This window comes from Cornus florida, unplaced genomic scaffold (genome assembly GCF_030987335.1).
Source record: "Cornus florida cultivar Cherokee Brave unplaced genomic scaffold, ASM3098733v1 CherokeeBrave_3.0.0_Hap2_Chr11, whole genome shotgun sequence".
Lineage (NCBI taxonomy): Eukaryota > Viridiplantae > Streptophyta > Magnoliopsida > Cornales > Cornaceae > Cornus > Cornus florida.
Window position 1 is genome coordinate 81,373,012 of NW_026775581.1, and position 26,848 is coordinate 81,399,859.

A 26,848-nucleotide genomic window follows, 5' to 3' on the forward strand; every position below is an offset into this window, starting at 1 on the left:
GACCATGACCTCTCAACAACATAGCCAAGAGCTTTGATATTACCACTTGGATCTACAACATAAATGCTAATGCTCATGCCAATAAGTGCATGTCCGCAAGACTCCAAACTTACTTCACACGCACCATAAGGAATACAATTACAAATCTGTACAAACTGTCTAAACAGTAAGTATTTGACACAATTCTCAACAGCATTTTCTTGGGGTCAAACAACATTTTATAATTGTCACAATATTACATAGGGGTATTCAATCGAAAATACAAAGGATTTTTACGTAGGTATGCAATCAAAAATACAAAGGAATAATTACAATGTAATAATAAGATCATAATTACATTTGTTTACTAGAATTTTCCATAAGCACTAAACAGCAAACAGTAAGAAACAAAATACAATATATATAGAGAATACTTGCAACGGAACAATTGTTACCTCAACTTCTGCAGAGGTATATTCTGGATCCACATTTCGAAGCAATACAAGTGTACCTTGCTCATGAGCATTCTTCATTCTTTCCTCAAAAGGCTGAAATGAGTTTAACAAAAACAAATATTAAACGAAAAAGCTAATAGATGAATACTTGCACCAGAGATGTCAGCAATGTCAATATATATATATATATACACACACACTAGTAAAAGGCATGTGCGATGCACGTGATGAATGTTTTGTAACTTATCGAATTTTTCTTTGCATATATTTTTTAATTATTTTATAAAAATTATTTTATTTTATTTATATATATCCTTATCTAATTAGATTTTATAAATAGATAAATACAAAGGTTATATGTGATAGAGTTTTATTTTAAAATTAATTAATAAATTTTTTTATATTAAAAAATAAATATTGAAATGCTAAAATTCTTTACACTTTTATATTTTATTTATATGTATTATTATATTATTATATATTTTCTTTAAATATATCATTGTCTAATGTGATAGAGTTTTATAAAAAATAAAATAGATAATTTGTGGTAGAGTTTTATAAAATAATTTGTCATTTGTGACAAAGTTTTATAAAAATTATTTTATTTTCTTTAAATATATCATTGTCTAATTAGATTTCCTTTTATTAAAAAACTCATAATAAATAGATAAATACAATAAAAAAATGATACTTTTGAAAAATAAAAAGTAAAGAAAAATAAATGAAAATAATGACTCAAAATAATAATAAATTATGAATGAACCAAAAATAAAAAATAATAAAATAAAAGAAAAAAAATCACAATTCAAAGTAAACTTCAAAAATCAACTACTTCTAAACATCAATTAGAAAGAGAAAAATTAAATAAAACAAACGAACTACTTCTAAACATCAATTAGAAAGAGAAAAATAAAAATAAAACAAGAGAAAAAAATACTAATAATGCTTCTAAAAAGGAAAAGTAAAAAAAAAAAAAAAACAATCCAACCTTCTCAATACAACAAATTAAGAATAACAAATTTTGAACCATCCAAAGCAAACTTACAAAGAGTAAAATAAAAATAAAAACTAAAGAAAAAAGAAAAAAGACGAATGATACTTCTTAAAAAAGAAAAAAAAAAAAAATACCAATAATGACTCAAAATAATAATAAATTAAGAATGAACCAAAAATAATAAAATAAAAAAATGAAGAAAAAAAATCAACTACTTCTAAACATTTATAGAAACATCAATTAGAAAGAGAAAATAAAAATAAAACAAATCAACGACTTCTAAACATCAATTAGAAAGAAAAAAATAAAAACAAAACAAAAGTAAAATAACATAATAATAATGCTTATAAAAAGAAAAAGTAAAGAAAAAACTTACGAGACCAATTATAAAGAGAAAAGAAAAAATAAGCACACCACAAGCCTGATCTAATATATATATATAGGTTATATATGATAGAGTTTTATAGAAAATAAAATAGGTAATTTGTGGTAAAGTTTTATACAAAATAAAATAGGTAATTTGTGGTAGAGTTTTATAGAAATTATTTTATTTTCTTTGAATATATCCTTCTCTAATAGAAACCCTTTTTATCAATTAATAAATATTTGTTTATATTAATAAATAAATACTGAAATACTGAAACTCTCTGCACATTTAATAATAGTATAGATAAGACCAAAAATATCTTTGCTGCTTCCATTGCAAACTGATTTTTACAAACAAAAGAAATGGTATATACAGTATATTTCATATAGGCATGCTGCAAGTATCTAACAAGCCAACAATAGGAAAGTCATTCTAAGAGCTAGCCTAAATACATATAAAAGAATTCGTTTGTTATTAAGCTAGTAAAGAGTTAAGAATATAAAAAAGACAAAATCTCTTACATGCTAAGAACATTTATTATAATTAGACAGCGGAGAAGAACCATTCACGAAAATAACAAGATGAAAATTAGGAAGATGAAAGAATTCAAAGCATGCTGACACAAATATACGAGCATAAAAAGTAATATACAACCATAAAAAGTAAGTGTTCATCAATGATCTTGCTGGCATACAGTGACTAATAGAAATCATTCACAGATACAATTGTCAAACCTCTCATGAAATTTCAATAAAATGGCAAATAAGATGAGAATAAAGATAATAAGAAATGAATAGCAACAATAGGAATGACACAACAACCAGTTTGGGAACTACAATAGCAGATCATACAAAACCCCGGACACACCCATAACCAGTTCACACTAACCATTTGTTCATATTTAAACTCAAGGTCAAAAGACTCAAAACAAGTAATCAGATGCAGAATAAAGGAAAATAGCAGAAGGGGTGCACTAAATTCTCAAATTCCTTCACACATTCTTAGTCTGAGACTCACTGAGTGATTTGGCTGCACATTCCACTATCTCAGTTGACAGATGTCGCAATGTCCTTTAAAAATAAGGCTGGACTTTTTTTTTTGATAAATAAAAAAATAAGGTTGGACTTTGCTCCACTGGTTTAAAAAGAACAAAACTAACAAACTGTATTCTGCCTACAGATCTAACCCTGCTCACTATCACCATGAAACGCAGATATCCTCAAAGGATTGAAAGCCAAATCAGAACCAACCAGTCAATTTGAATAGCATTTTCTTCCAACGATTTTAATTACCCAATATGAACTATCACCGAGCTTTCAAACCTTGTTTCTAAATCAGCTGAATTAGCAGTAATAGTGGTCAAATGTTCCAAAAATTATTCTTTTCCAACCATATTTATAAACAACAGCAAATATTGCAAAAAGAAAATAAAAGTTCAACCTCAACTCAATTCAGATATCCAAACCACATTGAGAATTGGCCAGCTTTGTGCAACTAATTACCAACTCTAAATAGTAAGTAATTCATGATTCACTGGACTCTTAACTAAAATTATATACCAAAAATTAAACAATAATTATGTCGGAATCATATACATGTCCTGTAACTGCCATCAGATGGAAAATATGGTTGTCTTTCTTACATAAAAATGTGTTACGATATAGAATAACTATGTTCGCAATTTCAGCATTCTAATTGATCAAATGGTTTTAGTTTTTGCTTGAGATAGATGTGATTAAGAACTTCAATAAGCAACTACACAAAAGTTTCATGGCGATTGCAAGGTGAAATGAAATCAATGTTCAACTTGATCACAAGCATTAGGACAAGCATGACCGAGTCAACCATAGTACTGTAGACTTAGTTGATCGGTGAAATTGGATAACATTAAAATCTGTTGTCGAGTATTTATAATTGTTAAAATGGGTTTTATACGGTCTACAGTACCTTTGAGCAAGTTATGAGTGCACTTGGAATTGATACCCTCATCAGGGATCAAATGCTCTCAGAATTTGACCTATTGTTTTTTAGAGGCATAAAAACTTGGAATCTAATGTTGATCTTCATATGTCTCAAAAGCACACATGATAAATTTTCCAACAATATCTGATTCACAGAGTTTTGGATTTATTTGGCTCATAAACTAAAACCCGAAAGTCAAACCGTCTGTAAAATTGTGAACAGTGAAAAACACTCCAGAGAGATGACCACTGGTACTCGAACTTGGACTACAAGTAATCAATAAGGCTAGAGCAAAAAGTAATAGTTCTTACGTCCAATAATGTTTCTAAATCACAAAAGAACAATTTAAAAGTTTCCCAATTATTCAATGAAAAAGGGGGTGTTTCTAAACCCTATACAAAGGATCTTCGGAATACAAGTTTTAAACATATAGAAGATACCAATATATTTTAACTTTTTCTGACACATACACATAATTAAACATAGAGATTTGTGAGAAAATCCAATTTCTTTTACACACATAGTTTGTCAGAATAATTAATAGAATCTAAGGACTTTTAAGTGCACACCGTCATGTTGTTTTTGGAGCATTAATAATCATATTTGAAAAGCAACTACCTGCAGACAAATATTAATTTGGTCTTCGTCTTAAAAATATTTCTCCACACATTGATATAATTGAATTTTCTACCCTCGTTAGGTTGTCTGGCATATTCGAACTTAGTTTTATGACATAATTGCCAAAGAGGATCATTGCTAGGACCTAGATTCATTATGTTGGCAATTTCCCATTGATACACAAGTTGTAATTGGAATTCTTTTAAAATGGTTTGGGTCTATTTGAGTTTATGAGTGTGTGTGTGTGTGTGTGTGTGTGTATATATATTTGGATAAGTATAGTATAGAAAGCGTTCAAAAGGGGAACGCATCCCAAGAATACACAGAGGCCTAAGCCAAAGCCAAAAGAGGGATCCTTAGGACCTAAAGAGGCCAGAAAGTCAACAATCTCCTCTATAGATGTACAATATCTGCCCATACCCCAACAAAAAATGAAACTAATAATACGAAATTTCAAAATTCCTATGGGAAACTCCTCTCCATCAAAAGATCTGTTATTTCTCTCCTTCCAAATGCACCACCAAACACATAGGGGGGCGTGTGAACTCACCACACACCCTCTCCAAGGGTCCATTAAACCTCTCACCATCCGGGGCATAACCCACTGCATGCCAAACAAGCAAAGATCATACTCCAGCAATCGTGAGCCACGGGGCAATGCAACAACAAGTGATCCACCGGCTTGCCATCCTTTTTCCGCATGCAGCACCAATTAACTGTAATCTGCCTTCTCGTTCCAAGGTTGAATCTTGCCCCAAGCTGCAATCCAAACAAAAAATGCCACTTTTTGGGGAGCCTTCGAACGCCACACTATCCTCCTAGGAAAATCAACCCCTGAGAAACCCGAAAGGCAACAAAAAAAGGACCGAACCTCGAATCTCCCCCGAGTAAAAGGCACCCAATAAAGGCAATCCGGAATTGGACGATGTTCATGAGCATGTTGATTTGCTTAATAGAGGCTTAATTGAAAACTTTACTCAACGATCACATGTAGATAACAAACCACCACAAAATTAACGGTTTTGATCAACTTGGATCGCATACATTATGACAAGGTAAGTGGTTGAATAGCCTGAATAAATCTTAGTATTAAAGTTCTCGACACCAAAGGACTTGGATAACTTTTGGATGTGTTATAAAGTGTTTTCAAATGTAAAATTGTGCTTTATTTATACCAAACCCCCTTTAAGACCGTTGCGACGGGGCTTGGAATCAAAACCCAGATTGGTGATTGAAAATACTATCAGAATTAGACCCATTTGCCTTTCTAAATCACCAAAACTTGGAATATTGTGTGGATTTTTATCTGTCATGAAAGACGACTCAATACAATGATATATTAATATGCTCAATTTTGAGTTCCTTTGGCTCATCAACAAAAATCTAACTACCCCGTGTTGAAGTCTAATTTTTTCTTGCACATCCTGACATCAGAAGTTCTGAAATTGGTTCCGCTGCTCCTAGCCCAGAGGGGGAGGGAATCATTACAGTAGAATGTGTGTGTGTGTGTGTGTGTGATACATAAATGTAAATTTAAGGCACTCATTTAACCACACTATAGGAAAAATAGGTACCTGATGAAAAATTAAGTAATCAAGTACCACTAATTAGTTAACTAATCTGCATGTTCCTACAATATATAACTATTTATCCCTTTTTACAACTTAAAATATACAAACCAACCTATAAATAAATAAAGAATCAGATCATAAAAGTAGAACATTATAGCCAAACTAAAGATTCAGATGCTTTGAGCCAACGTGAAACCAAATTGTCAATTATCACAAGATGTAAAAAACCATAAAAATCATCATCCATATTGATACTTATTGCGTATGGAAGCAAATACTGATGCCAAAAGGAAAAGCATAATTAATATAATGTGGTCGGGGAACAAATACTTACAAGAGCCCTAAACCATTTGCTTTTATCCTGCAAGCACAACGAAAAATATAGATATGTTAGAATCATCATTTATCTAGATAACTTTTGACAACAAAGCAAAAAAGCAAATATTTACACATTATCAATGCGCATAATATCATTAACATAATACACAAGCATTTGCCTGATGCATATAAGGATTCGGCAAGATCAAAAACTAGCAGAATTAAAATGCCCAAGACACTACTATTGTGAGGGTCGGTGGGGAAGAGTGAAGTACTATATGTAGGTTCATCACCATTCTATCACATGACGCGTTTTAAAGCCGTGATGGCTGTGAACCTATAAGAACTTCGGTGCTAAGCATTCTTAACCTAGAGTAGTAGTACCAGGATGGGTGACCTCCTGGGAATTCCTGGTTTGGGGGAGCCAAAAGCGAACAATATTGTGTCGGTTAGGGTGAGGGCCGTTACAAATGGTATAAGAGCTTGACCAACCAGAAGTGTGCCGACGGGGACATTGGGATCCCCATGGGGGTGGAATTGTGAAGCTCGATGGGTAGGAGCAGGACTATGAGAAAAAAGGCTCTAGTGCTAGCTACGTGTGTGAGCAATTCCCCCATATATGTAGGTTCATCACCCTTCTATAACACAACACATTTTAAAGCTGTAATGGCCGTAAACCTATTAGAACGCCAGAGTTAAGCGTGTTTAACCTGAAGTAGTACCAAAATGGGTGACCTCCTCGGAATTCTCTGGATTGGGGGAGCCAAAAGCGAACAATATTGTGTCGGCTAAGGTGAGGACCGTTACAACTATGCTTTACTGCAGATTAAATGATGGTCCAACAATCAAGCAAACATACAGCTAGCAAGGAGGCACATACAATCCATTTCATTGAAATGCAATTTTTGCTATGATTCATTGCCATTAAGCCTATCATGGAATTATTCTTACTACGGTACCACCATCAACACCACTTTCTTTGAGGCCTTTGTTGCAGAACTACAGGAATCCACATAACACAATTTATAAACATCATCACTCTCTGAGAATGTGTTGGCACCCAGGAGGAAACCATAGTAGTAACGGCCCTCACCCAAGCCGACAGTATGATTCATTGCCATTTAGCCTATCATGGAATTTTCTTAGCATACACGAGCCCTATGCCTAAGGTATTCACTTCATCCATGAAGTTCTCCACTGTCATGACATTGATGCAAGGACTACCCTTCCTCTTCTAGTAAGGGTATCATCCAACTTGACATCATGCTCTCCTTTTCCATTTCTTCTTGGATAAGTACAATGACATCATACTATCATTGGCACTAGTATCCCCCGTTAGATATTCTTCTTGTATATCCCAACTTTGACACTACTAGGCTCATCTCAATAATAATTTTCATCCTTATCATTACTAAAGTCACCTCTACCACTTTGATACAATGTGCCTCACTCTCAACCTTGGTTTGATAATCACCAATTATGTCATTTCCTTTGCGTTAATAGTAATATCAAGTCATTTCCACATGGTCTCCTAACTTGTGTTTGCCCTCACACTAGAGGCCTTAATGTAGAACGAGAAGAGAGAGAAGTAGAAGAGGTAAAAGAATAGTTTGGGAGAGAATTATTGATATGCAAAAATCAATAATCAATCATCAAAAAGTGAAACCATATCACAACGAAAAAACCGAATTTAGAGCATATTGTTCCAGATTTATTTATCCTTCAATTGCTTAGCCCTACCATTATTGTACATCTCAACCTCTCTCATCTCTGCCACAGCAGCCCTAAAACCCAATCACAACCGAACAAAACCTAACTCCAAACATTTTTACCAACACCCAGTGACCCTGATCTCTGCTAACATCCCCTCATTAGCAAAATTGTTCAACTCTCTTCATCATCGGAGACACCATCACAACCACTGGTTCACACAAACCATCATCACATAAAGAATGAATTCCAAACAGGGCTAAGTCGAATAAGCTCGTGTTTCCTTAGGATTTGCTCTGCCTATAAATAAGGCATACGTTTCAGTATTTTTTTTTCATAGACTTCATTATTGAATATTGAGAATTCAAGTTCTTCCTCCCAAATTTATTTCTTCACACCCAATTCTTATTCTTCTTAACCTCTCAGTCTATCTGGCCTCACATTCGTCTGTCATCTCATCCCCTTCATGTAGTACCATTCCATCTTCACTATTTCTATATTTCCAATCTTGTATCAAGTGTTATCAGTGTATCATTTGGAACCAGAGCAAAAAGCCCCATCACAACCAAAGATAAATACAAAAACATGTTGTCAGGGGCTTATTTGTTATTACTTATATAATGTTGGGGCTTATGTGTAATTTCATAAACTTATTATTATAAATAGAATGTGGTGAAAGGATGAAAGTATTCTTTCATTCTTTCTCTCTTTCCCCATCTCTTTCTCTTTCTCTCATCTGCTTTCTTCTTCTTCTTTATCACTTACTTTTGATTTGATTATATCATAAAGTCAACATGGTATCAGAGCATGGTTTGTAAAGCTCCAGGTTCGTCGTTCACAATTCTGGTATGGTCTACTTTGTTGCTTTCTAGGGTTTGTGTGGTGACTGTGTGGTCGTTTTTTTATGCATCTCAAAAGACGGTAATCTTTTTAGTTGAAGTTTGTGTTAGAGAGAGGTGGTTCTCTACGTATTTTGTTGCTGTTTTTGTTTATGAGGATTGTATACCCATAAATTGTTTGATAAAATGTTTAGCTTAGAGGTGACTTCAAAAGAAGCTGGGTCTTCTCCTAGTCTGACACCAGTATTGGAAGGTAGTAATGATTACCATCCAGGCCTTTGCATTACAACTGTTAGGCTGGATGAGTCGAACTATATGGAGGAGGCTCAAACTGCTCGTGTGCATATCACTAGTCGTAGGATGACCGACCATATCGAAGGGACTGTCGCGTATCCCTCCAAGAGCGATCCTGCATTCAAAGAGTGGAGTGCAAATAATGCACTAGTTATGACGTGGTTGTTGCAGCCCATCCAGCCACAGATCAGCAAAGGGTTTCTGTTTGTGAAAACAGCTAAAGAGCTATGGACGGTTGTGGAAGAGACGTATTCCTTGGTTGGTAATTTTGCAAAACTGTATGAACTCCAACAACAAATTTCAAGATTCAAGCAGGAAGACCACTCTTGCTACATATTACCACACGCTACATGGTAAATGGGAATAGTTAGATCACTACTAAGACTACATACCTGTGTGTGTAGGTGATGTTAAAGCATTTCATGCTAGTAGAAAAGAATCGAATCTATGAGTTCTTAGGTGGTCTGCATCCGAGATACGAGCATGCCAGGGTACAAGTGTTAAGCAGATATCCAACCAATACATCTGTTAGAGATGTGTTTTCGTATATCCAGGCTGAGGAGAGTAGAATGAGGCCATGTCTGCACCCGTATCTACTAGACCTGAGCTAGAAGTACCATTATCTAAGAGGTCTGCTCTTGCCACACAACAATGGAACAAGCCCAATCCTTAAAAGGAGGAAACAGGTTGACAAAAGCAAGTTGAGGTGTGATCACTGTGGGCCACCCTAGGGAAACATGTTAGAACCTACACGGTCGCCCTATTCCAGCTCCTGCTAATGCGAATGCTAGGCTTTAGGGGGTTATCTACGGCACATACTGCAGAGCGTGAGACTGCTTCTAGTCATGCCTCTTTATTATGACTCCTCAGGGCCACTGAGTTCTTTGTCCGAGGCTGAACTTGATGTTGTCCGACATCTACTAGCACAATATTCCTCCGTTTCAACCTCGAACTTCGCTCAGACAGGTACCTCTCATTCAGTACATCAAGTTTCCACATTATCTGGTGGACCACCCTGGATCATTGATTCAGGAGCCACTGATCACATGACTGGTATGGCATCTGATTTTTCTTCGTACAGCTTATATTCTGGTAAGGATAAGGTTAGAGTGGCTGATGGCACCTTCACCTCCATTGCGGGGAAGGGCACTGTTTCTACCTCTCCTAATCTTACCTTATCCTCTGTCCTTCATGTCCCAAAGTTTACCAATAACCTCCTTTCTGTCAATCACATTACAAAATTTTGAATCGTAGTGTAACCTTTTTTCCATCTCACTATGTGTTTCAGGACTTGGACACAGGGAAGACGATTGAAAGTGGACGTGAGGACAATGACTTGTATTTGCTGAACGCGAAGCGAACTTCATATTATGTTGCAAATCAATCTAGTGTTAGGAATAGTAATGTCAATAAAAATCTGTTAATGCGATGGCATAATAGACTAGGTCATTTAGCTCTTCCTGTTTTGAACCATGTGCTTCCCCAGTTTGCTTTTGTTGAATCTTTTGAGTTAAATTGTGAAACAAGTGTTCTTGCCAAACAATGTTGTGTTTCTTATCCTACTAGTATTAATAAAAATACAACTCCTTTGCAGCTTGTTCATTCTGATGTGTGGGGTCCTGAATCTACTACTTCGTTACTTGGTTTTCGTTACTTTGTTGTGTTTGTTGATGACTTTAGTCGATATACTTGGCTTTATCTAATGAAAACCAAAGATGAAGTTCATTCCATTTTTAAAACCTTTCATAGTATGGTATGTACTCAGTTTGGTTGTCCCCTCAAAATCCTTCGATCTGATAATGGAGGAGAGTTTATGTATGGTGGTCTTGCCTCTTTTTTTGCTGATAACGAGATTGTCCATCAAAACTCTTGTGTCGATACACCACAACAGAACGGTGTAACTGAAAGAAAACATCGTCATATTACAGAGGTGACCCGTTCTCTTCTAATTGGGATGGGAGTGCCTACAAGTTATTGGGCTGATGCAACCTTAACAATTACATACCTTATCAATCGCATGCCTTCTAAGGTTCTTGGGTATCAATCCCCTTTCTCTGTCTTACACCGTGACACTGCCTAGTTTACTGTCCCTTCGAAAGTGTTTAGTTGTGTTTGTTATGTTCACATTCATCATCACTTTGTCTCCATAGATGTTACATTCTTTAAGTCTGTTCCTTTTTTTTCCCACTAACCGAGATTCTTTACAGGGGGAGACTACTATACAGGTAGAGAATCCGTTGTCCATTCAGAGGGAACGCCCCCTTCCTTTGCCTGTTCCCATTCAGGGGGAGCTTCTTATTGAGGTGCCTATGTCTAGTCCTCCTAACACTAATGATTTGCAGCAGGGAAAACAGCCAATTGTCTACACTAGGAGAGTAAAACAAGTTATTGACTCACCCCAGACCAAGAAGTCTCCCTCGATCCAGGTAATTCCTCAGTTGACATTGATACTCTTGATTCTTTTCCCAATAGCATTCCTGTTGATCTTGATGTCCCTATTGCCTATCGTAAGGGTGTTCGTAGTTGTACAAAGCATACCATATCTCAGTTTGTATCCTAAGATGCCTTATCTCCAACATATTGTGCTTTCACTTCGTGTATCTCCTCTGTATCTATTCCTTCTAGTGTTTCACTCAGACCTATGGAATTGATTATCTGGAAACATTTGCTCCAGTTGCCAAGATGAACTCTATACGTGTTCTTCTTTCTTTAGTAGCTAATTTGAATTGGTCCTTCATCAGCTGGATGTAAAGAATGCTTTCCTTCATAGTGACATGGAGGAAGAAGTGTACATGACTATGCCACCAGGGTTTAAGCTTGCTAATGGTCAGAATTTAGTGTGCAAGCTAAATAAAGCTTTATATGGGTTAAAGCAGTCACCGCATACTTGGTTTGAGAGGTTCAACAGTGCTATGAAAAGAGTAGGGTACACATAGAGTTAGGCAGATCATACTCTTATTGTATATGTTGATGATATTGTTATCACTGTAAATGATCCAGAAGAGATTCGTCAAATGAAGTCATTCTTGGGGACAAAGTTCGAGGTTAAAGACCTCGGATCATTGAGATACTTTCTTGGCATTGAGGTGCGTAGATCGAAGAAAGGGGTGTTCATTTCTCAATGGAAGTATGTGTTAGATTTGTTGGCTGAAACAGGCAGGCTTGGAGCTAGACTGATTGATATTCCCATTGAGCAGAACCATAAGCTTAATGATGTAGATGGATACCCATTAGATGATGTGGGAAGATTTCAACGATTGGTTGGGAGACTGATTTACTTATCTCTCGCGCGCCCGGATATTGCCTACGCTGTTAGTGTGATTAGTCAGTTTATGAATGCTCCACGTACACCTCACCTTGAGGCAGCTCATCATGTTCTTCGCTACCTCAAGGGTTCACCTAGTAAGGATAAATTTTGTTTCCCTTATAAACCAGATTTGACCAAACTCAAATTTAAATTTGTTAGATCCAGCCCATTTCAGGAAGCAGCAGATTGAGTATTCAACCCAAGCTTAGCCCGGTTCAAAAGATCAGACCAAATTTCAGAGCCACAACAAAGTAGTTCAGCCTGTTCAGCAGTAGACTAACCAAAAAAAAAAAAAAAAAAAAGAAACTTCGGAAAAATATTTGGAGCAGGATTTATCTCTCATACACCTCGCAGAGCCACTTCCACGCATCTATGGACACTCAAATCAGACTCGGTAAAGGTACACATGCTTCATTGAGAATTGTTCCAAGTACTTTTATCCATTTGTTGAGCCAATGAATTTGCAACAGGTTCATACTAGAACATGCATCACTCTCTTATTTTTCACTTAATCTATTTGCATCAAATTAATTGGTTCACACACAATACTGCCTTCGCATCACTTACCTTACATGAATCTCTATTCTTGTGTGAGTATTGAAATAATTTGCAATTTGAATTTATTCGATCTAATTTGGGGTCATATATCGGCATTCAGACTTGACAAATGAGAGAAACCAAATTTAAGGAATGCCGAACCAATGATCTTATAAAAACTCCAATTGTTCAATTGAATCGAGTCTTAGAATGTAGGTATTCTCCACCTAAGTACTTAGATGTTGAGAATAAAATTGGACCATTCCTTGACTAAATAAGAAATCGGACATACAATACTCACGACAATGCTTTGACGTGCATTCCATCTCTTCTCCAAGGAAAAAATGATTGGAAGCATACCAACTTGTTTTGTACATTTCTCAAATGTATGGAGAAAGTTTGTCAAATCATCATTGACAAAGGAAGTTCGATAAATGCAATGTCTGAACCAGGTGTTCTCAGAATAAGGCTTCAACCCGAGCCTCATCCTCAACCATATAAGATAGTTCGGATAAATAGGACTTCCTTGCCAATCATAGAGAGATGTTTAGTTCCTATCCAAATGGGCGATCATTTTGACGGAATTTGGTGTGATGTCCTGCAAATGAATGTAGCTATGGATCTGTGACTTATGTGTAACTCATTGTTGTAGAGAGAACACCTATAGCTTTAAGTATCATGGTCGAAATATCAAGTTAAATCCTGTAAAGCCATTAGGAAGGGACTAGCTTTAAGTATCGTGGTCGAAATATCAAGTTAAATCCTTCAAAGCCATTAGAAAGGGACTCCAAGGTACAATATATATCCTCTCCTCAGCTTTGTGATAACAAAAACAACTTGGCAAAAGAAGAAAAAGTAGTGTCTAAGGAAGTTTTTCATGTCCAATCTAATGCATTTGAACTAAAACCACAAGTGAGAGAGTCATTACCTAGTGAGTTAAATCAAGATAGTGATGCAGAGATTATAACTCTTTATGAGTTACCAACTTCCATCATGTCCAATAAGGATGTTAAGTACAAAAGTAATTTTTGGAAAACACTTTGGATTTTTTTGGGCACCAATTTGAAATTTTCCTTCGCATTTTGTCCTCAAAATGAAAGAAAATTTGAAATTGTTGTGTGAAATATGGGAAAGTTGATTCAATGTCTTATGGGAGCACAGGTACATATTGGAAACTCCTTGTTGCATAATATGGAGTATGTATATCATGGTTTAGTTAATTGGTCTTCTATATGATTTTCTGCCTCGTCAGCCCATTGACCTAACACCTATGCCTCCACATACTTGTTCATTTAAAATCTCTGATTCCTTTGTCAAGTATGTCCATGAGCTTCATGCTGATATATGACAACAAATTATTTTGAGTAATAAAAATTATAATTTTTTTGCATATGCTCATCATAGGAATCATAAATTCTTGGAAGGAGATTATCTTATAATTTGTTTACCACAACCACATTATCCCTATAACTCCTTCAATTCATTAGAAGCCCAACGTATTCAACATTTCCACATCACCAATAAGTTTGGACCTAATGCATGTTTATTTGACTTGTCAACAGATAATAGTATTAGTCCAATTTTTCATATGGAGTATTTGATGCCTAACCGAGGTATCTTTGAGCCTCTTGTGTTTTTAGCTTGTGCTTTTATAGGTGGAATTACATTTTCTTCAACAGCAACACTTGTCCTCCCATCATGTCAGCATTTGAATTGGATTAAGGATATTATTAATTGTCAGAATGATTCACAATTGATGTATTATCTAACTTCAAATGAGTCCTACCACTTTGATCCGAGATATTTAGAGCCGTTTTACTCTTCGGAGAAGAGTTCTTCTCAGCCAAGGAGAATTGATGGGGGAATGGGGTATGATTCGAATACATGAGTTGCACATGCTTCAACATTACTTTTGGAGAAGAGGGAAAGAGAAATAAAATTGGGAATTTTAGTGATTTAGGGTTTTATTTATGCTTATTGTTATTTTGATAATGTTAAAATTTTATGATTTAGGGTTTGCTTAATAATTTGCCTATTTAAAGGCTCCTTTGTAATTAGAGAACTCAGTTTTGAGAAATTGAATATTATCGTTGAGTTTGTGAACTCCCTTTAGGTCTCTTCTCCCTCTTGTTCTTCTTGTTCTTAATCCCTCCGTCTATCTATCCTACCTCCTTCTATCTGATTCTCATCCCTATTCTTCTATCTTCTCACGTCCTTCGTCTAGCCTCATCTTATCTTCTCATTCTCATCCCCTTCTTTCTTTCTAGTTACTATAAGTTACCACTTGTCCTGCATCAGCTTCATTTGCAAGGGACCACACGACAAGGGACTATCCTAAGAGGGAGAAACTCAATACCATGGTTGCTGAAGAGCCTCAAGGGAAAGGTTCAGACTCGGATAAGAGTTCTGTTCGAGTCAATCCGCTTGTCATGGTGGATGGAAGTTAGGCTGGGGGCCTGTATTTGAGGAACTGATGCTAATGCATGCAGGTAAGCGTGTGGCTGTGAGGAAGGCTATGCACAGATGCTTACAGTCCATTACCAAAGGTTGGTGATGTAAATTCCCTCTTTGTTATTTTGTTTGGGTGGTTAGCTGTTAGAACATAATCCAAGGGCGTGTACTTAGGTGCTGTTTGATAAAACTAAAAATTAAGCACTGAAAATTTCAAATACTGAATTTTAAGCGCTGAAATTTTAAGTGTTGAATATATTAATATGTAAACTTGTTTGATATGTATTAATTTTAAGCGCTGAATTCATTAAGATTGTTTGCTGAATGCAAAAGCTGAAATCTGAATGTTGTATATATTACATTTTTGCCTTGAATATCTTATACACATAATATTATTATAAAAGATACTATATTAAAACATAAACATATATATATATAATAATGAATTTCACCAAAGAAATATATCAATTTAACAACGGATATTAATGTCAAAACTTATCATAAAAAATTTAAAAATCAACATATAAAATGAATAACTTATGAAAATGAAATATTTATGAGAAGGAGATTAGAATTCAAGCACAAATCATTTGATTTTTATTTATATAGTATATTTGCATCACAACAATGGTGTGAGAGTTTCATTGCATGATTGTTGATTATAAAATTAAGTAAACCACGCAGTATATATATATATATATATATTCATTTATTTATTTATTTATATTTTGTTGAATATTATTTATATTTACATTATTTGAGAAGAAAAGTACAATGAAACATTTGAGAAATTGGAGTAAACTAAAAGTAAAAATCCGGCGGAAGGAAATAGAAATGCAAAGTGGAAATAGAAAGTCCATTAATACGTTTAATTTCAAGAGTAATATCAATACATTTAATTTCAATAGTAGAACAAGTGATGGAGAACCTAAAAATTTAATATTTGAGGGTAACATTGTCATTAACAAGATATTTTAAAACCTAAAATCATTTACAGTCTTCTGCGATAAGCGTTAACCAAGGTCCGTATCACTTAAAATTTTGCCCTATTTTAAGCTATTGCGTAATATTTTAAGTGGTAACCTAAATGTAATCAAACACGCTAATTTTAAAAAAATTAAAAATTCGCTTACCGTGTTCTGTGTTAAGTGTTGAATAGCAATATCAAACACGCCCTTATGCTTCGTTTGGTTGGACGGATGGAAAAATGGATGGAAGAGATAGAGGGATGGATGGATGAGGAATCCCTAGGGAACGGAAGGTGTCTCCTCCATTTTTTGTTTGGTTGAATGGAATGGATAGTTGAAAGGATGAATGGGGTGATGCTTTTTTTTGTTTGGTTAGAAGGAAGGGAAAGAGATTTTTTATATTTTTTTACCAATATATCCTCACTGTATAAAATAATAAAAAGTAAATATCCATTTGAATTTTTTTGAAAAGGTTAAAATTAGAAATTGCATATTGTTGGTAGTTATTCATTTTCTCTCTCCTCCCTTCCCCCCAAAATTGGGCGGATAGAAAAACATGAAGAAAGGAGGGATGAAGCATCCCTCCTTGCTTCCTCCCTCTCTTCCCTTCCCTCCAACCAAACACGAAAAGCCTCATCCATCCCTCCTCTCATCCATCCCTCCAACCAAACATAGCATTAGTCATGAATCAATTCAAAGGTTGGGATTTGTGATAGATTTCAAGTGTAACAGGGATTGTTGCAGAACTTTTGTTCAAGTTAGACAGTAAGTATGTTTGATTGTAGAAGAAATGAAGGAGCATTTCATAATTGAGGTTAATGTCCTACAACATTTGGGTTTGCCGCACCAAAATGCTGAGTTGCAAGCAACGGTCCTCATGGCACTTGGTGATGCTTCAACAAGGATGTTGAATTTCTTTAGCGAGGGAGGTTAGTTAGTCCCTTGATAATTTGTCCAAGACAAGCATAGGCATTAGGGGGCATGCCATGCCTTATGATATTTTGGCATTCATTAAAAAGGGAGTGTTTTGCCAAAATGAGGTTAGTAGAGCCTTTGACAGCCATAAGGGTGCTCAGGTGGGCTCTCAACATGCCATAAGGGTGCTCAGGGGCATTTTTGTAATTTTGGCAAAAATAAAGCTTTGAGGAAAATTATGGGAAAATTATGTGAGCTTTCTTAAGGCCTTAAAAGACTGTTGGTGAAGACAAAATTCAATTTGGAGGTCCGAATGTATTTATTTTGCCATTATGATCCTCAGATATGTGGTGTCTTATCGCTAGTGAATTTTATTTTTGCATATATAGGGCATGGCACCCATGCCACTTAGAAAGGCCTTGGCACGCCTTGAACGAGGCATGCATTGGGAGCACGCCAACATGCTTAGGCATGGTTTTACACCACCCTTAGGTGGTGGCACAAGGGAAGGGCATTCGATGTTGCGTCGAGAAACCCATAGGCAGACCAGACGCGCGTGTTGTGTGCACACATGCCCTAAGCCGCATGCATAGCGTGGTATACCATGCACATATGAGCCCTTGGGTGTGCTAACTTGCCCTTAGGCAAGGTTGTGGCTCCAGACATGGGTGGTGGCATTGAGGACTAAGGTGTGGGCATGGCTTAACGCTACCATAAGACTAAAGTGTGGGCTAGGCTTAGTCAAGGTAGTGGGCAAGGAGGACCACACGTGGGCATTCGGAGTTATAGGCATGCCTTGGTGGGTGCATAACTTTTGGGCATGGCAAAGGCCATGGCACCCACAAGAGACTAGTTGGGAAACAGCTAGTGAGCATCAGTGGATGAGACCCAAGCTAGTGAGCATCAGTGTGTGAGACCCAATCAAATGTGGGCACATGTGGGTGGTTATGACCAATTGCAAGACTTTGTCCCCAATAAAGGCATGTGGCATTTCTGTTGGCTAGCCAAGATACACATGAGGGCAGTTGTGTTGTTGGCTTAAGCCTATTAGATGATATCCTAGGTGGGGATGTCAACTACACATGATTAAAAGGTTGGTGCTCATTGGTCAACAATCCTAGCAGTTGGGGATGTTAACTGCATTGATGTGCCTTATTCAGACACAAAAGGGAAGTTGAGGGAGGAAACTTCCATTGAGGGTTGTAGGCAATTGATTGGCTCAGGTAGCTATTTGGTTGGGCTTATCAACCAACTCTGTTGTGTCTTGATGCAAACACATGCAGGACAGTTGTGGACAGTTTTGTTGAGATGCCTATTTAACTACATGGCTAGGGGCTTGTTTGGGGTAGGGAAGTGAATGGTTGATGCATGCAGTGAGTGCGTTAGTTCCTAGTACGAATTTGGTGTCCTTTGCATCCATTATTGTGAATAAGATCAAAGGATGGGATTGTTGTCCTGTAAATCATTGTGCCTTTACTTTGTGTGCACTGTGTGTGTGTGCGCGTGTTTGGCTGAGACTTGGGGGCCCCAAGTGCCATCATAGGGTGAAAATGTTTGTGATAAAATTGACCCTTGTGACAGATAGCATGTGGTTTGGCTGAAGTTATGACCCTATATAGCTTGAAATGATGATTCTTGTAGCTAACTCAAATAGTTTGGGAAAACTTTGTTAAGATGAGTTCTCAAATGAAAAATTGATATAACTTACAACATCTGGTCTACGGTTGACTTCAAATCCCTCGCCTTCAGTTTTCTCCTCATCTAGAAAGACTCTAGCAGATGCCGTTAGAAACTTGCTGTTAGAAAGCTTCGATATCCTCTCATCAAGCTGCTTCTCAGGGAGACCCTTGTCGAACGCAATAAAATCCTTAACAATTCTAGATTTTGCTTTTTCTTTATAATTAGTGACAGTTGACACTTTATCCTTCAAAGTTCCCTTAAAATTGTTGCTCGAACTTTGAACATTATTTCTGTTTTTGTCCGTGGATAATTTAGCAGAAATATCAACCTTCACTTTCTTAGGCGGCCTATCTTCCAAATCACCAAAATCCCTTGCAGATTTTACTTCTTTGCCCAGCCCAAAAGTATCCTTACCAAGTCCAGATCTTGCTTTTCTATCAGCAGAAGTAACAGTGGGCGCCAAAGACTTCACGGCATTCCCATGGATAGTTAACTTCTTATCACTATTCATATTCTTGTCCTCAGATAATTTAACAGAACTATTAACCCTTGCTTTCTTAGAAGGCTTATTGTCCAAAGTATCAGAGTCCTTGTAAGACTGTACACTCTCTTTGATAGCAACCTGATTGACAGGAATGACAATCACTTTTTTGACATCTTCCTTATCATCATCAACCATGCACCTTGTTTTGGTTTTGTCATCTAATGCACTAGACCCCTCACCGCTGTTGATAGCCAGATCATTGGAACCCAAACCAGCACCAGAAGCGAGCTTTTCTCCCGCCAAAAATTCCCGAACCGATGAATGTTTCAGAACTTCATCTTCTTTTGCTTCCAAATGATTAGAATTTCCCTCTGTTTTACCTGCTCTAAAGTCTTCAGACAGATTTTTCTTGCAAAGCTGCAGTCGTTTATTATATGCTACAGTATCCATATTATCCCCTTTCTCATCAGACTCGAGTTTGGGAACACTGCTGACCCTTTCACACTCTTTTCTGTTAAATATAAACTTAACTGTAAAATTTGAGAAACAATAGACGTGTAAGAGTTTAAACGATCCAAACAAAGGACACTTGTTTAAAAACCAAAGTAGAAGTTGAAAACACGGTATGCAAAAATATAATAATAATACCTTCCATCCCAGCAACTTTGTCACCCATCTTATCCGATATTGTATAGTGACCAACATCAAAGGTACGATAGAATATGTAGTCAGCCATCTGAAGTTCCTCGACCAAGGGTTGGAGATTTCTACTGTCCTTTGAAGTGCAGACAACATTGCATTTGCCAGCAATAGCTTCCTGGTAAGGCATATGAAAATTAAAAAGGCAAAAAGTCAATTCAATTGGAAACTTGGGTGAGTCACCACCAGAGGCATTCAACATGTTTTATCATGTTCTTGGTTGATTTTCTCTAACTACATCAAAAGAATGTAAACCAACTCTGACTGTTTTAGTCACGAAAATTGTATCCCTCTCTAGCGGTCCATTGCCCGACCTTCACGGCCGAACTCAAAGTCTCCATCTCTTCCGACGATCCATTACTCTGTGATTCCATCTTGAGCTCTATACACACCTTCGACATCCCATAGACGACCTCTGTGAGTAGGTTCGAGACACTGAGCGAGCTACCACACTGGCAGGCTACAGGTATTATGATCCTACATCGCCCGGGGAAGGTGAAGGAGTTGGTTCAACACCTTCTATGACACAACGCGTTCTAGTGGCCCAGTGGTTGGTTAGCTAGGAACAAAGCCTTGAGGGTAGGCACCAAGGTCGGGCTTTCAACTCTTAATATGCGCTCAAAGAAGACAATATTGTCTGGGGGGTGGGCCAATGTGGGCCACGGTTCGGCTGTGCATCTATTTTCTATTTATTTTTTGATAAGTATTCGGTTGTGCATCTTTGACACCAGACAACACCTTTTAAAGCCGTGATGGTCGTGAGCCCATCAGAACTCCATAATGCATTAGTACCAGAATGGGTGACCTCTTGCGAAGTCAGATCCAGGGGAACCAAAAGCGGACAATATTGTGTCGGGTAGGGTGAGGGCTGTTCCAAATGGTATTAGAGCCGAAACCCAGCTGCAAGTGTGGCCAACGAGGGCGTTGGCCCCATTGGGGGGTGATTGTAACGACCTTTGTGGGCGAGTGTGATATGGACAAATGCGAGACACTGGAAGAGTAACCACACTTGCAAGTTACAGGTGTCATGATCCCAGATCGCCTAAGGGAAGGTAAAAGTGAAAGTGTTATATGTAGGTTCAACACCCTTCTATGACACAACATGTTCTAGTGGCCCATAGCTAGGAACAAAGCTTTGAGGGTAAGCACCAAGGTCGGGGATTCAACTCTTGGCAGGCACTCAAAGAGGACTGTGCATGGCCGTGAACAAATAAGAACTCCACATTTAAGTGTGCGTATACAAGAGTAGTACCAGGATGGGTGATTTCCTAGGAAGTCTCATCCCGGGGAGCCAAAAGCGGACAATATTGTGTCGGGTTGGGTAAGGATGGTTACACGTACAAACTGCAATTAACCTCTACGTCGGACAAGCAGCCATTTTCTCCGCATCCGTTAATCTTCAACTGACAATACTCCTTTGATTTAAAGAGTTCAGAGCCAGACTTATCGTGTGATGTTGTGGCCTAAATTTTGTTCCAGCTCATGTCGCGTTCCAGCCCAGTTTTGACCTGAATCACATTTCCTCTTGTGGGTCATGGACCTTGTTTAGTACTCTCTTATACCTTGATATATAAAGGCGTTTGGAGTTTGGAGTGGGATAACGAGAACACTGAAAATCGAACAAAAGAGAGTGAGTGAAAGCTAGGGTTTGGAGTCTGAAACTTGTAATCTCCTAATTTTCGCATAGTGAAATCTTTTGCTAGATCAAACCATGGATGTAAGCTTCACTGAACCAAATAAATCTGTTTTCTTTTTGTGCGGCGTGTTTACTTTTTTGTCGAGATTTTGTTCTTGATTCGTTGCAGCGTTTGTTGTAACATATCTGTTGGGAGTTAAATCCCCTTCATTCGGCATAGTGAAAGCTAACACATCAAAAACATGGACATCGAATTACAAAACAAACCAACAACATGCAACACACAAAAACACAATATTTTACGTGGTTCGGCCGATCGAACTCAACCTACGTCCACAAAAAGGAGATTTCCACTATTCGTTGATGAAGAGAAATAGGGATGGCAACGGGGTGGAGGCCCTCATCCCCGTCCAAATCGTTTAGCAAACAACCCCACGTCCCCGCCCCATTTAAATACCGACTCAATTTTTTTCACAAAATTTCCCAATCAGATTTTATAAACTTAAATTTAAGTATTTAAACCAAATAGATTTTGTTCCAAAATTTAATATCATAAGCCCTTCAGACATTATTTTTATGAAGTAAAATAACCTAAAGCAAATAATAACATTAGTTTTATTAATTAATCATCGAACATAATTGGATATATGGTATTAAGTAATCATCCAACCAGACATTCTACTTATCAAGATGTATCTAATAATGGATGGGTAACAGATTTGGCATTACCTACACAATAAAGTGACTTTAATTCACCAAAAGAGGGCGCATACAAGAATGATTGATGAAACTCAGAATGGATATTGAAAACTAAGAGAGAGAGAGATGGTACAAACAAGCAGAGAAAAGCCCTAACCAGAGAGACGGTCAAGCTAACGAACGGACACAATGGTGGCCGGTGACAGTGAGGCTGACACAGAGATGCACTGGTTAAAGCTCTCTCAAGTCTCAAGAAACGGTTGTTGAACCACATAAGAGAGATTAGGGTTTCTAAAGGCATATACACACACTAGGGGTAATTTTGTATATAAAATAAGGTATAAAAGTAAAATAGTATTTTTGCATTATTACACAAGTTTTCACTATAAAACCCATCCGGGCCCATAACCAACAAACGGCCCCCATAACCATTTCAAACGGGACAGGGAGATTACTTGATGGGATGGGCTATCTTGCCATCCTTAAATGCAAAGGTTATTCCCGGCAAAAGCCTCATAAAAGCTACTAATATTAACTTATTAAATAAAGGAGTTAAATATTAAAAAGCTAGAAAAGGTCATCAAAATATAAGATTAAAAGAACTGAAAGGTAGCAAAAATGCAACATTTAGAAAACAAATAATAGAAGAAAAACAATGGAATTGGAATGACAACAAAAATAACTTGTGGTTAGAAATGGTAAATTATATTCAAAGTATGGTGAAGGAAAGTTTATGAAACCATAAGGGACAAAATTTATCAAAAAAGAAACATAGAGGTGGGACGATGAAATACAACAAACATTACCAAAGAAAAAAGTTTCAAAGAATGGTAAAAAAAGTAAGCCACGAGAAGATTTAGAAAAATATAAGAAATTAAATATGAAGCTAAGAAAGTTAAAATACTATAGGAGAGATAATTTGTTAAAAAAAAAAAAAGAATTCATGTGGCCGAGCCCATTCATATGAGATTAAGGCAAGGATAATGATGATGACATCCACAGTGTCATCCAAATGGCATTACACAATATAGACACTTGCCCAATGTCATCTGAAATGGCACTACACAATATAGACACTTGCTCTAATTTTTTTTATATAAATTTGGATTTTAAGTTCAGTTCAAACTTCCAAGACAATCAATGAATACGTAATAATCTTTCCCATACATACAAGATATACAAATTTATATATGTAAATTTACAAATGTGTGTTTAATCATAATTTTATTTATTAAAACTACTCTACAGAATCATAATTGCTTCAACTTGTTATTCAAGTATCAGTTCCAAAGAGAATCTCCTGAATAACATTAATTATTGTAAAAGAAAAAACTCTCTTTCTAAAACCAAACTTTCAAGCTTAGAAAAAGGAACCTTTTTTTTTTAATAAGTAAGATTACATTAAAAGCGCTCAAGAGGGGAGTGCTCCCAAAGGAATACAAAGAAGCCTAAAACAGCACTATAATTTCAAGCCATCCACAAAACCCAGAAGATGTCCCAAATGATTTACAATTTGCCCCAGCGACCCAAAAAAATAGAGTAGCAAGAATATTTGAGAGACAAATTAGGGGACTCCTCTCCATCAAAGGATCTCCTATTTCTCTCACGCCACAAACCCACCATCAAAGGATCAACCGTGGACGCAGGAAACACCCAAGCCATGCCAAAAGCAACCAAGAACAAAGACCACGCATCCCTTGCCACTGGACAATGAAGGAGAAGGTGGTTCACTGATTCCTTTGTCAAGGAGGCTTTCGTCATCCTAATAGCCTTCCAAGTGAAGTGAAGAGTGGCCTTGGATCACCGTCGGGCTCAGTAGAAGGACCTAACCTCAAAAACCCCTCTAGGTTGGCCCACAAACACCACCTCGTCCATACCCTCACCCTCCACCACCTGGCTATGAAGCAGTGCAAAGATATCAAAAACCTCAGCAGTTTCGTGAACCTCTCAACAACACAACACATACCAAGTCAACTGCCCATTATCAAGCCAATAACAGTCAGCCCCCCATTGAGATTCTAAACAGCCAGGAAAACCTTTGAGCCAGAACAAAATCCCCACACCAATGATCCTCCCAAAACCTGACGTGTCTCCCACTCCTAACTCTGAACCGAATACGTTTGGAGAACTCATCCCAACCCTTCTGGATAAGCTTCCAAGTCCCCACAATCCACACCCACTGGATGCCGCACCTTACGATGGCCACCACTCTTATTTTCGATTTCCAATCACTCAAATGAAGAGTCCATATAGCTACAAAGGTCTTTCTGGTTTATACAAAAATATATTGTAATCACTTCACAATGGAACCATGTTATGCTATATCAAACAAAAAATTCCCTTATTTTTACAACAGTCGTAGTTTACTGATTTTGCCTTCCAGTCTTCTTCAATTGGAAGTTCAAACTCAAATTCAAACACCACTTTTTGCATTTAGTTGTTCTGGTGACTACAATATAAGAAACCATGTTAATTTGAATTCTAGAATATAAAACTACAAAAAATCAATATACAATACTGAAGACAAGTATATATTTCTAGCACAAAATTACGACAATAATTTTCAAAAAGTTCATTCCAATGCCCACTTATATAAGTTCCAACTATTAAGGTAGTGATAAAATTTCCAAGGAAATTAGTAAGGGAATTAGTACTTAACAAGTACTAACTAGAAAATTTTAACTTTCAGCCACAAAAACAAAAATTGATATTGCAATAATATCAATTTTTTAAACAACAGTGACATGGATAGAGATTATTAATGGAGATATCAAACATAAAGTTGTAAGAATATATGGTGGAAACTAGTCGTGAATTATAGAAAATTTTAGTGGAACCTTTGGATAGTATTTAAATATAATGTAAGTAGGTTTGAGTGACAATAATGCAATAAAGAAGCAATTTATAGAGTGCAATAAGAGAATGTCATGTATAGATAAACCATTCAAATGAAGTGTTATCAAAAAATTAATTTTTTTGACTTTTTTCTTATAAACCACTATCCCTTATCCAAATCTCTTCTTTAGTTCTATATATATATTATGAGTAATATTGTATTATATAGCATTTTAAATAAAATATAATATAAGGTAAAATAAATCATAATAGCTTACAAAATTATACAACATAATGTAGATTGTATGTCTAAATATTAAGCTTTACATAATATAGCATATTAAATCATTAATGCCTTTGTTAAAATGGAAAAAGAATAAAAAATATCAGTATTTTTTTTTTCCATGGTTACAACAGAGAATACCAACATATTTTGAGTCAAGACATACCCCTACTTATGCATACCATTAAAAGTAAACTCTTTTCAACAGGGACTCGTACATATCTCACTGGTGAAGGGTGTGATGAACACTGAAGACTCGTACAACCTTCTCCTTACTTCAAATTACTTTGTAAAAAGTGAAGACCCAGGCCAAGTGAATTATAATTAAGGTTAAGTGCAGTAAACCCCCCTCAACTATGAGCCAATTGCAAGAAACCCCCCTGAATTAAAAAATACCCCCTGAACTATAAAAGTGTTGCAGTTAACCCCCACAATGCCCAACAACCGTTAACTAAAAAATGAAATTACTGATTTGCCAATTAAAAAATATTGTTCTCTCCCATGCAAGCTCTTGACAGATTGCGATCATCCCTTACTCCACTCTCTTTCTCTCTCTTCTCATCGTTTGGGTAATCACTTTCTTATGTGTTATGGCCTTCATAAATTGAATCACATAACTCTGAATTAATTTGAGGTAAATTAATTAATCCCAATTCTACTCATGATATATCATAGCTCATTGTTCATATCAATTGGACCCAGTAATAGGGATGCAGCAATAGAAATCATATTCCACTGTATGATCTTACAATAAAAACCCAAATAAATAGAGAAGGCTGAATGGCCAAAAGCCCAGAGTCCCCTAACCCATCCAAGCGAAGCGCAGATGAACAACGCAAAGGGAAATCGCAAGCTTAGTTCTCGGTAACATTAGTGGCCGGAGTTTTGTTGATTTCTCAATTTGCCGGTATCCTTTTCGATCTACTGTTACAAGTATCAGACGACTATAAGTTGATCGAAGTAGAGAAGCCATGAACACTGGGAGGATGGCAGATCTACGATGGAAGAGTTAACAACAGGGAGTGGTCACAGCTCCATACATTGATGGGTCTTTAGGCTTTCTGGAAGGAGTCTTTTGGCAAGGATTCTAGTCGGCGGTGAGCAAAGATTATGACGACGGCTGGTGATGCACGATCTGTGACGATTGTAAGAGGTCGCAATTCCGGCAAGCACGAAGCAATGATGAATGGCGCAACAAGAAGCCGCAGTTCCGTCGAGCAATGTGTGAAACGGCGAGGAAGCGGCAA

The 26,848-nt window shown here is 36.7% G+C and overlaps 1 protein-coding gene across 2 annotated transcripts in view; it reads right to left on the minus strand.

Annotated features, from left to right (window-relative positions):
* Window positions 1-26,848, minus strand: part of LOC132282637 (protein ANTI-SILENCING 1-like) — a 52,069-nt gene that overhangs the window by 11,791 nt on the left and 13,430 nt on the right. For both annotated transcript variants that reach the window (XM_059784380.1, XM_059784381.1), the window contains 4 exons: window positions 20,098-20,266; window positions 18,994-19,979; window positions 6,281-6,307; window positions 435-527 (listed from right to left, as the gene is read on the minus strand). In XM_059784380.1, the coding sequence (XP_059640363.1) occupies window positions 435-527; window positions 6,281-6,307; window positions 18,994-19,979; window positions 20,098-20,266 (1,275 nt within the window). The remainder of the gene's footprint in view (window positions 1-434; window positions 528-6,280; window positions 6,308-18,993; window positions 19,980-20,097; window positions 20,267-26,848) is intronic.